General features: G+C 37.1%; 1 protein-coding gene across 1 annotated transcript; it reads left to right on the forward strand.

The window, feature by feature from the left end:
- The first annotated feature begins 212 nt into the window (after positions 1–212).
- FNDC7 (fibronectin type III domain containing 7) lies at positions 213–12,523 on the forward strand. The gene is made up of 14 exons (XM_071565655.1): positions 213–275; positions 723–741; positions 1,225–1,482; positions 3,197–3,451; positions 4,086–4,346; positions 4,870–5,121; positions 6,533–6,787; positions 7,371–7,628; positions 8,059–8,313; positions 9,214–9,468; positions 10,014–10,274; positions 10,850–10,879; positions 11,384–11,446; positions 11,774–12,523. Exons 1-13 carry the CDS (start codon positions 213–215, stop codon positions 11,419–11,421), a joined length of 2,460 nt encoding a protein of 819 aa, XP_071421756.1. The 3' UTR covers positions 11,422–11,446; positions 11,774–12,523.
- Positions 12,524–14,179: the final 1,656 nt, after the last annotated feature.

Below are 14,179 nucleotides of genomic sequence, written 5' to 3' on the forward strand. Positions count from 1 at the left end.
CGGAGACCGCCCTGCCAGAGACAGCACCGCTCATTGCAGGGACAGCCCTGCCGGAGACAGCCCTGCCAGAGACAGCACCGGGCACTGCAGGGGCATCACTGCCACAGACAGCACCGCTCATTGCTGAGACAGCCCTGCCAGAGACAGCACCGCTGACTGCAGGGATAGCTCAGCTCATCCCCGTGGGAAGGCTGCAACCAAGCTCTGACAAAATGTGCGGTGCGAAAAGTAAGTCATTACTGTTTATTGGACTGCTTCTCAACTGCCTAGAAATGGTGAGTGCAACTCATTTGCTTTAAAACTATTTTCAACGATGATACTGTTCTTTTGTAAAAGTGAACTAAAAGATGGGGTGGAGACTATCAGACACCTGCTTCCACACTGGCATTTAGTTACTATTACACTTTTGCCCTGTTTACAAGTGAAAAATAAAGGCTATATTAGGATCCAAGACCTTTCAAAGTGTGTCAACAACTGAAAATGGGATCAACAGGCGGATTCAGAGGGAAAATGAAGAAGCAGTACAATCTGCATACCTGTACCAAATCTCACTGGTTGCATGCTCTTTCCATATTTAAAGAATCTGAGCCTATGTATCGGTAAAATTTGTTTAAAAACATAGAGTTACAAGTTGTTGCTGTTACTAACATTTTTAGGTTTTTAACTTTTCAAATAAAATATTTCATATTGTATTTCTAATTTTTTGACATCTTCCTTTTCAGATCTTTTCAGCTAACACAGGTAAATCTTCGCAATGGTATTCTGGTTTTGGTTTTGCCTCCCTGTTTTTTAATGGGTCTGAAGAAAGCACACACTTGTGATTTTTAATAAAATATTCTGTAAGTTCTAGCAGCTTTATGAACAAAAATTGTTTTAAAGTTTGATTCAGTTGATCCTATTTAGGTATGGAATAGTGTTAACACTGCTTGTATATTGACATATGGATTATACCTGGTATTTTTTACAACAATTAGACTGCAGATATGGGGGTTTTAAGAAAAATAGCCATCATCACAGCATGATGAGAGTGAGCTGCAGTAATAATGGATTACAAAAGTGAACAAGGGAAATAGCCCTCCAAATTCAGCAGAATATATATGGTCTGAAACTTAGGTCACATAGATGCTTGATAAGGCACTGAACAATTTTCTTGTCAAGACTTAACTGAATTCAGGAATGACTGAAAGGGGTTTTGATAATTGTTTGTTTGTTTGTTTGTTTTAGGTTTGTCTGTGTCTATATATGATGTGACATCACGAAGCATTTCCGTGAGGTGGCCCAAGTTTTCAGGAGCCTCTTCTTACAGAGTCACAGCTACAGCTGTAAATACTGTAGGCCCCTCATTACTGGTTCATTTTAGTGATGTTACACTTAAAGCCTCTCTGACTTCACTAATTCCCAATACTGTTTATGCTATACAAGTGGAAGCCATTGACAAGAATGGAATTACTCTTGCAGAAACACATATTATGCAGTCAACAGGTTAGTTAAGAGACACTGTGAAGTATAATTTCCATTGTCCTCTGTATAGCTGGGATTTCATCCTTGATGTTTCATTGTACTGGTAGGGAAAATCTGCTGTTCCTGTTGAAGCCTTTTGCTGGTTCTCCTACTGGGTTCAATATTACCATGATTAGCTCCTTTTCTTCTCTCATCTTGTTTAATATGCTTTCCTGACCTGCCACGCACAGCTTGCTCAGACTGCAGCTTTTAAAATCACCTACACTTTCATTACAAAAGCATATATAAAGCTATTTATACATTTTCCAGAACAGATAAACAGTAATTTTGTTTCATTCACAAAAGGACTTGTAGCACGTAAGTCACTGATGGGTATTGAAGAAGAATCTACATTAACAGAAGTGTCTTTTTATTTCATCACTGAAATGTAATTGAAAAAATATTCTGTGGAAATTCTGTTTTTAAAATAATTTAGCTGATTATTTTTAGAAATAGGAATTACTTTACAAGTAGAATATTTCTTATAAAATTAATTATTACAATAAAATTTGAAAATAGATATAAAGAAGTATTTATCCTGCTCAGTGTAACCAAAATGTGCTATATATTCTCTACATGACTGTTATAGGCAAGAAACTCCCTTAGACCTCCATATGGATTTTCTGCACAGAAATTTTTATGAGCTGTTGCTAAAGACAGTATTTTAAAGGGCAAAAATTATATAGTGCAGTATCTGGACAGCTGCAAACATTCCACAGTTGTGGCTGGACAGAGTATCTGTCACCATTTTTACAAATGGGGTGACAGAGGGTGTCTGACTGTAACTGATAAGAAGGTGCTTGGAACTAAGAGAGCAGACCTAATGCACAGTTGAGTGACTGTGTAATACTTGCTGGGGTCCCCCAAATCCCAGATGAGCTGCCTTGCTATGAGTGAGTTTGCCTCAAGGTACATACTTCATCCCAAATACTTTTACATTCCTTTTGCTATTTTATGTGGGATACACCTTCACTTTACCTTTTTTCTCTTCTAGTGAGTGTTTTGCAGGTTGCAATATATGGACTTGCTTTCCAAATGCTGATTCCAATGTGAAAATCCTGATTTATGAACACAAATTACTCATTAATAAGAAATATGCTATCTGTAGCTGGTTTTGTGTCTGCAGTACACAAGAGCTCTTTGTGAATGGTGTGCAGCATGGTATAACAGCAAAGCATTTCATTGCAATACCTGATTTGTCATGTTATTGTGTATCTAATATCTGCTCTGAGTCGGGTGTTAGATGAGTCTTCATGATCCCTTCCCAACTAGATTGTTGTATGTTGCTTTGATATAGAAATGCCTATGATTCAGCATCCTATTTGAGACTGCTTTTATAAACATGCACTTCTTTTCCAAATATATTGCTTTAGTTAGTAATTAATACAGTTAATTGCATAAAGCAAGACAAAAAGAACACCTCTCAGTGCAACCAAGGTTAAATAATGGTATTTTTCAATAGTGATTTCAGGGTACTACAATATTTTTATTGAAAGATGAAATTTGGTCTGGAATATCTCAAGACTGTGCATTTTGTTAATGTTCATTGAAACTCCATTTAACTTAAATTTTAATCATTCATAGAAAGTGTAGACTATTTGTCCTACATTCTGTCTTTGTGGACTGTTCAGAGCACTCAGCATTTCATAGGGCTTAGTTGCCCAGCTTAAGCATGTCTACCATTATTCCATTTTAGCTCCAGACATACCTGTTATAGATCACGCTTATTCAAAACTTAGCAACAGTATCACAGTGGAATGGAGAGCTGTACCCGGGGCTACCAGTTACATGTTGACTGCACAAGATGGAGATTCTTTCATTGAAACTGTAGTTAAAAATTCTCCAGGCACAGTGACGGGACTGAAACCTGCCACCTTGTACAGAATCACTATCAGATCTATAAATTCAGGAGGAAAAAGCCAGCCTTCACCTTTCAAAAAAGCAAAAACAGGTAGATTTTCAAATTCTTATTTCAAATTCTGTAATATTGTTATAATATAAAGTATTAATGCATGTACCAGTACTGAATTATTATAGTTTTTATAATTTAAATTGTACTGGTCATATTTTCCTTTCAGTTTTTGAGGATTAGAATTTAGCCATCTGACTTAATGACCAGGACAAGACTCTGAATTAATGGTTTACTTTATGACAGTGTGTTAAATACTGAATTGGGAGTTTTACTAGAATTTGTATGAATATATGTATTTTACTTTAACAGAAGACGTAACTTGAAGGCATAGAAGAAAAGAAGAAACAACCAAAAGTATAACACAATAAACCTATTTAAAACTTAGAGGACAGGAAATACAGTACCTTCTTAGTTGTTTTCACACTTCAAAACATACACAATCTTTCATGCCTTCTGTTTGTTACATTCATTTTACAAAATCTGTATTATAATAGTTGATGCATCACAAATCACTTTCTACCACTCTTGCATTAATTTATTTTTCTGGTTTTGTTGTCACTGAATTTTTCTCTCAGAGTTGGTGATTATTGTTTTTGTGTATTCATTTCAAATTTGGCCCTTTTAAACTGTGCTGCTGAAAACCCAAAAGTTTGATTTTGTTCTTCCCCAACAGTCCTGTCTGCTCCGATTCTGTCTGTTGGTTCTCCGAGCTGTGACTCCATTGCAGTGAGCTGGAAAGCTGTCCATATGGCAGCTGGGTTCTCTGTGTCACTCATGAGATCAGATGGTTTGGGCAGAATGCTGAGGGAGAACACCACCAATACCTCCTTGATATTTACAAATCTAGATCCAGGAACTCTCTATACAATCAAGGCTTATGCCTGGAATGCCAATGGGATGCCTGGAGATGATTTCACATATAACCAAAGAACAAGTAAGAAATTTTCTTTTCTGAAACCAAGTCAGCATTAAAAAAAAAACCCAAATGAACAAAACAAACAAACAAACCCCAGCAACAATATACCAGAAAGTATTCATGTTTGTGTATGATTGTGTTATGATACATCAGGAGATTTCCAGATCATAAAATTTTTGCCCTGTCTCAAAGTTTGTGAAAGCTCAGATGACATGACTATGTTTAATAAATATTACTGAGGCAAAGATACTATTAACCGTCGCTAAAGTTGTGCCTGGAACAGATGTGGATAAGGATTACACAAGCTTAGACTGATTTGAGGACTTTTCTAACTGAGAAGCAAATATTCAAATAAGGTATGTAGTTTCAGCAGAAAGCTTTGTGACAATTGCAGCTATTTCTTTTAGAAAATGTCACTTTAGCACAAATGAGAGTAAGTTCTGCACCACAAAAAACGTATTTTGCTTTCAAATTATGAAAAAGAACATAGTTGTAGCACAATCTAAGTTGTATTTATGTGTTTCAAACTGATATTCCGTAGGTCCTAATGCACCGGTGGATGTTAAAGTAGCTTTAAATAGTGGTACTTTAAGAGTTTCTTGGATGCCAACAGAAGGAGCTCTAACTTACAGTATCACAGCCTCCAGTGGACTCTTGAAACTGAAGTGTAACACGTCTTCTACCTCCTGCTTGGTGGCATCCCTCCAGTGCAGCTCTGAATATTACGTTTCTGTCACAGCATACAATGAGGCTGGATCCAGTAAACCCACTGATGCAGTAACCTTAAAAACTAGTATGTATCACTGACCCCTATATAACTTATGGCATTTTATTATATGTTTGTTTCATTTCAAATGCATATTAGTCCATTGCAATTTACAAGTGATTCTCAAATAGTTATTTCTGGGTTTGACCTTTGTGCATGAACAGTGCCATATTCTTTTCTATTTCAGGGATAAGAGCCTAAACTTTCTTCATATTTCTGTGAGAAAACCTTGCAGTGGTGTATATATTGTTGGCTGAACCCTAAGCCTGCATTTTCCTCTTACCAGAAGTACCTGTTAAAAAGTTAATTTTCTGAGTGTAAGACTAATGTAAGGAATAACAGATCTGTCCTACTGTGTTAGGTCTGTGACAAATTGGAACAAATCTGTGAGGAAATGGGATTAAGGACTGCCTCTGAGCTGAGTCTAGGTCAAGTCTAATTTTTAGTTAGAAAGGGGTTCAACAAAGCCACATTCAGCCAAAATAGCACCATTAGACTAACTTAAGAAATCATCAACCATTGTCACGACAAAAACTTGCTTGTTTCAACTACAGCACCACAGAGGTTATTGCTTCCTGACCTGTAAAATGAACTGTCCATGTAATCGAAGACTAAACAATTTTTTTTATTATGTGCTACTTTAAAGACACAACACACTACTTACTTAGCTATTTGATGTAACCTGCCTCATTTTGACTTTTTATTGATAGGAGTTAGAGATCAATCATGTGAGCAACTCTGAGGTGGATCTCCTGGGATAAGACAGTCTTACACAGCAGACAACTATTGAGCTGTGGGCTGTGAGTTCAGCCAACGCTGCTTTAGCGGGGTCGTGTACATTCATTCCAATAGCAGCAAGCTACACTTTTCTGAACTAGAAATAAAGCAAATGTTATTTAAGCAAAAGCCATGGAATTTGCAGTTTAGTGTGACATTTTGGGATGCCACCAGAAAGGGAACCTAAGCAAAGGACAGTTCTACTGAGACACAGCCAGTGAGTTTCATACATACATAAAAAGAGTTTTCACATATAAAAGCTTTTGAATGCCAACTGTTATTCAAGCTAGTACTACAATTATCATCCAAACATACTAGTTTTGAGCACATGTTGCACCACTTCATTTTGAAATACTCCCTGGTGCCACTGTTTTTTCACTGTTCAACAGGGGCTCCTTAAGCAGAATTTCTTTCTGTAAACATGAGGGTAGCAACTATTTTGTTCTGTAAAAATCATACCCATTGTCATCTAAATGTAAGTAGCACACTTTGTAAATAGAGATAATATTGCTGTTTGCTTGAACAAGACAGAGCAACTGGTCAAGCTGAGTAGAATAATTCTATATATTCCTGATTTTCCTTTATTAACCAAATGTATAAGTTCAATAAATATGTTATCATTAAAATTCTTTTTTTCTTTATTTTTTAATTTTCTTTTTAGTTCCTTGTGCACCAGTAAACATATCAATTGAAGAAGATGAACCTGGTCACTTGCTGGTATCATGGTCTAGCGTCAGTTTTGGTCATTATTACGTGGTTTTTGTGAAGAGTGATGATGGCTTGGAAGTGCACTGCAACACATCATATACTCAATGTCATTTCCAGTCAGACTGTGGCTTCACTTATTTCATTAGTGTCTTTGCGTATAACAAGGCAGGGCAGAGTCCTTTAGGTGATGTATTCAATTACACTACTGGTAAGTAGCCATGTATTCTTGCAAATTCATTTGGATCCTTTAACTGTGTTTATGGACATTTTTATGGGAAGATACTAATGTAAACTCCTGTTTTTATTCAGGTTTTGGGCCAAACGCACAAAGAGTGTCTGAAAAAAAGAAACATTTGTAATTGCAATTGACTTGTGTAGTCAAGTGCAATAACGTGCATACAAACTTTTTTTTTCTTTTACCTCAGGAAGGGTGTATCAAAGTCTTAAACTTCCTCACAGAGAGTTTTCACACTTGGAAAATGAAAAAAAACCCAAAACCAAGTTCAATGGAAAATTGAGAATGTTGGTTTTTAACCTCTAGATGCTTTGAAAGTTTAAACCAAAGATACATAGTGTCTGACCTAAATATTAGGATGCCCTCTATCAGTTTGGAAGGAAGGGCACTGAATTAATTCAAGAAATAAGTCTGGGATTCATGGGACTGTGTGCACAGTATTGGTCACCTTTGGAGATTTAAGACATGAAGCACATAGATAAACAAAACGAGTCTGTTATTCATACCTGTTTTCCATTCCCATTCGAGTTTCCCTCTCTGCCTTGTCTGTTCCCAGCGCCTTGTTGCCCCAGCGACTTCAGGGCCGTGTTTGTGTCCAGTGACACCGTGCGGGTCACCTGGGCTCCCGTGCGAGGCGCCGACCTGTACGAGACACGGGCTGCGGCCGGGAGCACTGCGGTGCTCTGCAACGACACGGCCCCCGCCTGCACCTTGTCGGCTCTGCAGTGCAACACCCGCTACAGCATCACCGTCCGCTCCTTCAGCGAGGCCAGGGGCAGCAACACATCGTGTGCGCCCACCCACGTGGCAACAGGTATTGGGATCACTCGTTTTCCTTTAGAAGGAGACAATTATTAGACACTATGGGGATTCATGGGTGAAAAGCATTACTGGAGTGCTAAATTACTGTAACTGATGGAAATTAAAAAATCCCAACCCTCCAAAACTGGAAGTCTTTAAAAATACACTGTAAGCAGGGACCTAAAACCAGATTGGTATTGAAAGTTTCTGATAGCTCCAATATTTTGAAAATCAGAGTTACAATTTATTTCTGGTTTTGCACACAAACTCCTTATGTTGTCAGTTCTGTCACAAGTTCTAAATTCTCACCAGGAGTAAGCATATAAGATCATACACTTTTCCAAAGTAGTTTGTCAGTTCTAAATAGAATTTTAATTTTCATGTATAACTTACATAGTATGCATAAACAACCATTTACATACTGTTAATATGAAATATTTCAGCTCCCTGCAGTCCTGAAATTAAAAATATCTCAAAGGAGGGTCTTTCTGTAATCGGTGTGCAGTGGCAATCTAACAATGAAGAAGCTACGTATGTTGTCACAGCCAGAGGAGAGGCTGGACTTTGGCATTGCACAAGCACTGGAAGTTCCTGTACCTTAACTGATCTTCCCTGTGGATCTGTTTTCTCTGTTAGTGCTATAGCAAGATCACCAGCAGGACGGAGCTTACCAAGCTACAGTGTCCCTTTAGAGACCGGTATGTGGGAATTGTATATTACCAGCATAATATTAAAACAATTTCTATGACTCCTTATATGTTTTTTGCTTTCTTTTTCAATTGCAGGGTGTGCATATTGTACCATCTATTGCTGGATGTCCTTTGTGTAAACCTGTCTGTATCTTTGTGCATGTCAGAAGGAAGGATCACTTGGCAGTTGCCACATACTGAGAAGCCTTAATGCAACCAATTATCTTGTGGCACAGCTAACTAAAATGTAATAACATAAGCCACTAATATAAGGCATAACTTCCTTGTCAGCATTTTGATATTTAATAATTCCACGAGAAGCAATGAGTTAATGTCCATGTCAACAAATAAGCAGTGTAAAGAACAGATTAAAGCACATCCTACCCACCACTCCTGCTATTAATTTTCTCCGAGTTTTGTCCTCTACCACTTAGCCAGACAGTCCCCAGGCCCAGTACAACAATGACTGTATCAGGGTCTATTTTTAACAGGCAGTTTGGCTGCAGTCACTTTGCACTATAGACTTTAAAGAGACAGAGCTGGACTGAGCTATATGACTTGAGGGGTAGAGATGGACCCTGCTTAATGAAACTACAGATGTACTCTGATATTCTGATGAAAAATTTTAGTAATTTTTAGAATCTTGGCGAATGATCATGTTACAGTAATTCCAGGGTTATAACCCACTGTTACAGACAAATTGATCTTACTCATATTGACATTCTATTTATTAGAAGCTTGTCAGCAAAGTCAAGTATTTTTCAGCATGCTAGTGTTTGCCTGAGAAGCATGCACTTCTTCATTCCTTTGCTCTTGATCACGTACAATTCTGGCTGCAACCTAACGAAGTACCTTCCATTTTCCAAGTCCAAAGCAAAACTGACTTCTCTATTTTTTCTTTTCTTTAAGCTCCTTGTTGCCCTAATGACCTGATACTAACCCAAGTGACACAGTCTGTAACAAATATCAGCTGGTCTGCTGGGATGGGTGCACAGTCATATGTAACAACACTGGAGTCTCCAAGAGGACAGGCAAAGTGTCACACTCTTCAGAACTATTGCCTCCTGGGATGCATCATGTGTGGCACCAACTATACAGTAACTCTGAAAGCAATTAGTGAAACGGGTCTGACGTCCAGTTGCACATACCAGGGATATTCTTCCAGTACGTAAATTGTAAATGCAATTGGGAGGAAAAAGACTCAATACACAATGTACTTTCTGTAGTGTTCCCCTCATACAGATAGCACAGCTGAAATTCAATACATAGTTAATACAGTTGCAGCTCCCTCTTTTAAATAAATCCATTGTGGATTATTTTCATATAATTTGAAACACGTTCTTATGGGAGCCATCAGGTGGCCATATAAAGTTTTGATAACATTGCTCCAGAATAAATGATTTAAATTATGCTATGGCATAGTTAAATTTTAAAGACCTCAAATGTATTCTGGGCACTCTAAAGTGGGGCTCATGCCAAGTGAGAGCAAAAGCATTCCACATGTGAAAAACAATGGCTAAATTCCAGCTTCATAATATCAGCGATAAAACATTTTCTTTCCTAGTTAAAGAATTATTTTTATGTTATGTGAAATAATAATTTCTCACTGAAATGCTGATAATCACAACAATTTGGTTTAAAATGCACTCTCTAGGAATTCATTACATATGGCAAATTCACAATTTTTTAATTATTTCTTACTTTATTAGGTGCTTGCTGCCCTTCTGGGGTGAAGCTATATAGACTCAGCAATAATGGCATCAGGGTGTTCTGGAGAGCTTCTGATGAAACAATAAACTACAACACTGATTTACGTGGCTCAAAAGGCAATTTCACCTGTTCCCCCACCTCAGGCCTAAGTCACTGCGATATCACTGAGATACCCTGTGGGGATGTCTACACAGTGGTAGTAGCTCCAGTTACTGATAAGGGGTCAAAGCTCACATTTTGTCCTAAAAAAATATATTCAGGTAAAATTTAAAATTTCTTTGAATTATCTATTTTTGTCCATGCATGCTAGATGGTTAAAATGTAATCCAAAGCTATGCAGGTAAAGGTGGCATGGAATAGAACTTTTCTGTTCTAGTATTGACTACAGAGTAAACTTTGTGGGTGCTGTCTTGCAGTATCTGTGATGGGAACTTGTCAGGAACATTTTGGGACTGGGCATAATTACCTATATAGGTCCCTCAACTGGATCATCCTTACCCTGGTAAATACACAGAAGATAATTTTTAGTCAGGTTAGGAGTGGTTAAAAAATAGAAACAAAAAATGACCACTGATTGGTTTGTTTTTGTTTTATGGATTTTTTAAAAATAAACAACAACAAATATAAACCAGTCCTAAGCATATTTTTAAGTTGTTTAAAGGGATAGTAATTATCTTGGGATTCCTTTCCCAAGGCATGGATTAAACCCATTATGAAAGTACTATCTGATGGGATTGCACAGTTACATAGACGGACTATTTAGTACAGACTAATACTGTTCCCCAGCTCACAACCTGACATCTAACATTTATACCACTGTTTCATGTCATTTCAGTAACCTGTTCTGGAAGCTCTGTTGGAATGGGTAAGAGCACATAGTGCATTCATTACAAATTCATGAAATTTGTAGTATGTTTGCATCATGTCACTTCAAGTAAGATGCATATAACATATAAATTTGATCAAGGCTTCACTTAGTGTTATGCAGGTTTGTCTCACTCCCATCTTACAATGTGTAAGTTAACAGAAACACCTACATTGTGGCCTGTATACCATCATGCATAGTCGCAACACTATTTATCTGATAGCACCTAATAAAAGGCAGGCTTATCTTTTACAGCCTTGCCATATCCCATTACAAAGTAAATTAGATTGCACTTCTGATTTTTATTTTTAAAAAGCTTAAAAAAAGTGTGACTTACCTCAACCTATTCTTATTTCTTCTGGGGTTTCAACAAGATAGTCCTGTGCTTTACTTGCCTATATAAACTGCTAGAAACAACATCAAAAGCAGCCACTGAAACAAAAATTGCTCAAGACAGTTGCTTTTCCATAACTGAAATTGGCTTATTTCCAAATTCTTTTCTAGTGATTTATAGAGGAAAGAGCAATGCAGAACACATCTAAATGAAAATTCTGGTTCAATAAGGAGGTAAGTTACCAGAATCACAATTCATAGTATATTAATCAAACCTTTCCTGCTGATTAGATCTTTGGAATTGGAGATAAGTTTCACCAGTCCTGATTATCATAAGTGGTTTGTTAAAATCCATATTTACCTCAAAAATTCATGTTGTCTGCTCCTCCATTTATAACCCTCTTTCACTTCATTAAGCCTTTTCTAATACTATCCTGCAAGTTAGTTTCCCACAAAAGCCTTTAAAATCCAAACATCAATATATTCTTCAGCAGTGTTACTTTGTCAGATAACATCATTCTCCCTAAATGCTCTTCTCTTTCTTGCTCTGAAACTGGAAAGATGACGTCTGTGCTTAACTGCAGCATCCACAGCTGCTCAAGGACTGGGAGGAGGGAAGCTGAACAGCTTGTCGTATCTGCGATCTCATCCAGACATCAAATTTGAGCCCCAGCTGACGAGATCATTTTTAAAATTCAGCTTAACACTGATGGAAATGTCTGCAATCTTGAACTATAATTTTCTGTGTAAGCAATCACTTTTAAAAAATCTTCCAAGACTGATAATAATCAGTACGTGTGGTTCAGACCTAACATACCAATGAAATAAGGCTGAAATAAAGAGAGTGAAATTTAACTGCTTTAAAAACCAAAAAACCAGCAGTTCAGGTGCACTCACTCAAAAGTAGCTTGAGGCTTAATCAAGTCATCCAAGGCTTCAAATCAACGGACTTGCTTTGCATTGTAGCTAATGAGAAACTGATGGTTATTTCTAAAGTTTTAATTTCCCATTTTTCAGAAAAGGAACAGCTTTTTCTCATATTCCTCACTGGTTACTTTCTCAGCCAACACAGAAAACAAAGTTCAAGGTCAACAGTTCTACATGCACTTGTAATGTTACAAAAACAGACTTCAGAAGCTCACATGTATAAAGGTAACCAGAGACAACAGCCATTTCAACACTATTTTCAACTTATAAAAGTAAGACACTGTCCATTCTGAAAGTTGCCTTTCTTCAGAGAACACAGTTGTATTAGGTATTTCAGTCACTGCTTCTGATCACTTGCACAAAATAATCTCATGGGAATCTCACCCTTCAATACACTGATTGTAGATGACCTGTGTTCAGCCACAGGCAAACAAGCCTTTCTTTAGGAAACATTATTTGAAACTGCCCTGCATTAGTTAATGAAGTTGATTGTATTTCTCAATAAAAACAAACAAACAAAAAGAACCTAAAAATAAGTATTGTTAAAGGCTTTCTTCCTCAAGGGTGTTATTTAAATATTTCTTCTTTGGAGACATAATTGCCAAAGTCACCAACACCTGTGTTTAACCAGATGGGTATTAACTGGATTTTCAGAGGTCTAAAGCAACCAGTTTCTTGTGGAACCAAAATCAAGAACGAAATTTTTTCTTCTCATATAAACAATTCTGATAATTTCATGCTCTAACAGTGACTAACATATTTTAAACTGTTGCTGTGTATTTTCACAATTCTTCCTGGCATACAGACCTTAACATCTCGAAATGCACACTACAAACATGGCAATGCTGACTATTTTTGTCAGCTCCTCTCACTTTTATAATTGAAAAAGAGGTGTAATTGTAACAGAATGTATTATTTGTGTGTCTCTTGGGGGGAAAAAAGGCGAAAAGCAGAAGAGGAGTCATGATTTCAAGAAAAAACAAATTGGTTCAGCTCAAAAAAATGGTTAGAAGTTGTACACAATTTACCAAAACAGGGAGGGGAAGCAACACAACCAAACTAAGCCAGATCCATCACTCCTACTGTGCCTGTATCTTCAGGCGGTGTTACTCAGACATTAGGCATTGTCTAGTAACAATTAACACTGCTGATTTGTGAAATGACAATGGTATCCACTGAGATGATTAAAAAATTTTGGTCTGGATTAATTACAGGTTCTCTCCAGACTGAGGTAAATGCTTTTTCATGGGTCATGCTGACTTTAGATCACAGAAATGGACAATTGGATGTAGTGTTTTCATAGATGAAGTTTCTATACTATTTACTAGTTTGAAGCTCTGGTCTTCATGAAGCAAAAACCCCACAACCAATAAATCCTTCCACCAAAATAACAAAAAAGGCCAAGCAACCCATCCCCACAAACCTCTTGAAAGAAAGACTCAAGACCCAAAATTCCTATTGAAGACCTGGAAGTAGGCAGAATATCAATATTCTAAAATGGATGCTTTCAGAGCGGTATCTGTGAAATCAGTTGGTCTAACAAATTAGGTAATTAAAAACACCTAGGTTATGTCATAGTAAATGACTTCATTAATGTTTACTTCATAAAAAAGCATAATATACCCAAAAAAGAATGTAAAATGAATACTAAAGATGTATTAGCAGCAAGTACACAAACATGAACACTTCCAAAGAAATTTGTACCTATTATTCTAAATGCAAATTATTTGTATTTGACATAGAAGCAATAGCTTAGAACTTAGATAGGCTGTTGTCAGTCCATTAACGGAACTAGAAAAAAACCTGTCCTTCAGTTGATTTCAGATTTAACCCAAAATTAGAGATTTTAAGTTTTCTACCACATTCAACTACTGCTGGAGAAGAATGAAAAAAAAAATATATGACGACCTCATTGCAAAACCTCAAGAGTGGCATTTAAATACTGGTTTACGCTGCTTTATATGTGGGGGACATCTACACATGAACTCACATGCGCTTCATAGCAGTGCAAAGGGCTCAAACATCTACCAAAGCCAGCAG

This window comes from Pithys albifrons, chromosome 10 (assembly GCF_047495875.1).
Source record: "Pithys albifrons albifrons isolate INPA30051 chromosome 10, PitAlb_v1, whole genome shotgun sequence".
NCBI lineage: Eukaryota > Metazoa > Chordata > Aves > Passeriformes > Thamnophilidae > Pithys > Pithys albifrons.

What these genes read in the sequence shown, in the direction of transcription:
- FNDC7 (XM_071565655.1), top strand. Translation starts at nt 213, where the DNA reads ATGTGCGGTGCGAAAAGTAAGTCATTACTGTTTATTGGACTGCTTCTC. An exon ending in TTTCAAAAAAGCAAAAACAG is followed by an intron (nt 3,452 to 4,085) that starts GTAGATTTTCAA and finishes CTTCCCCAACAG; the next exon opens with TCCTGTCTGCTCCGATTCTG. An exon ending in TCCTAAAAAAATATATTCAG is followed by an intron (nt 10,275 to 10,849) that starts GTAAAATTTAAA and finishes ATGTCATTTCAG; the next exon opens with TAACCTGTTCTGGAAGCTCT.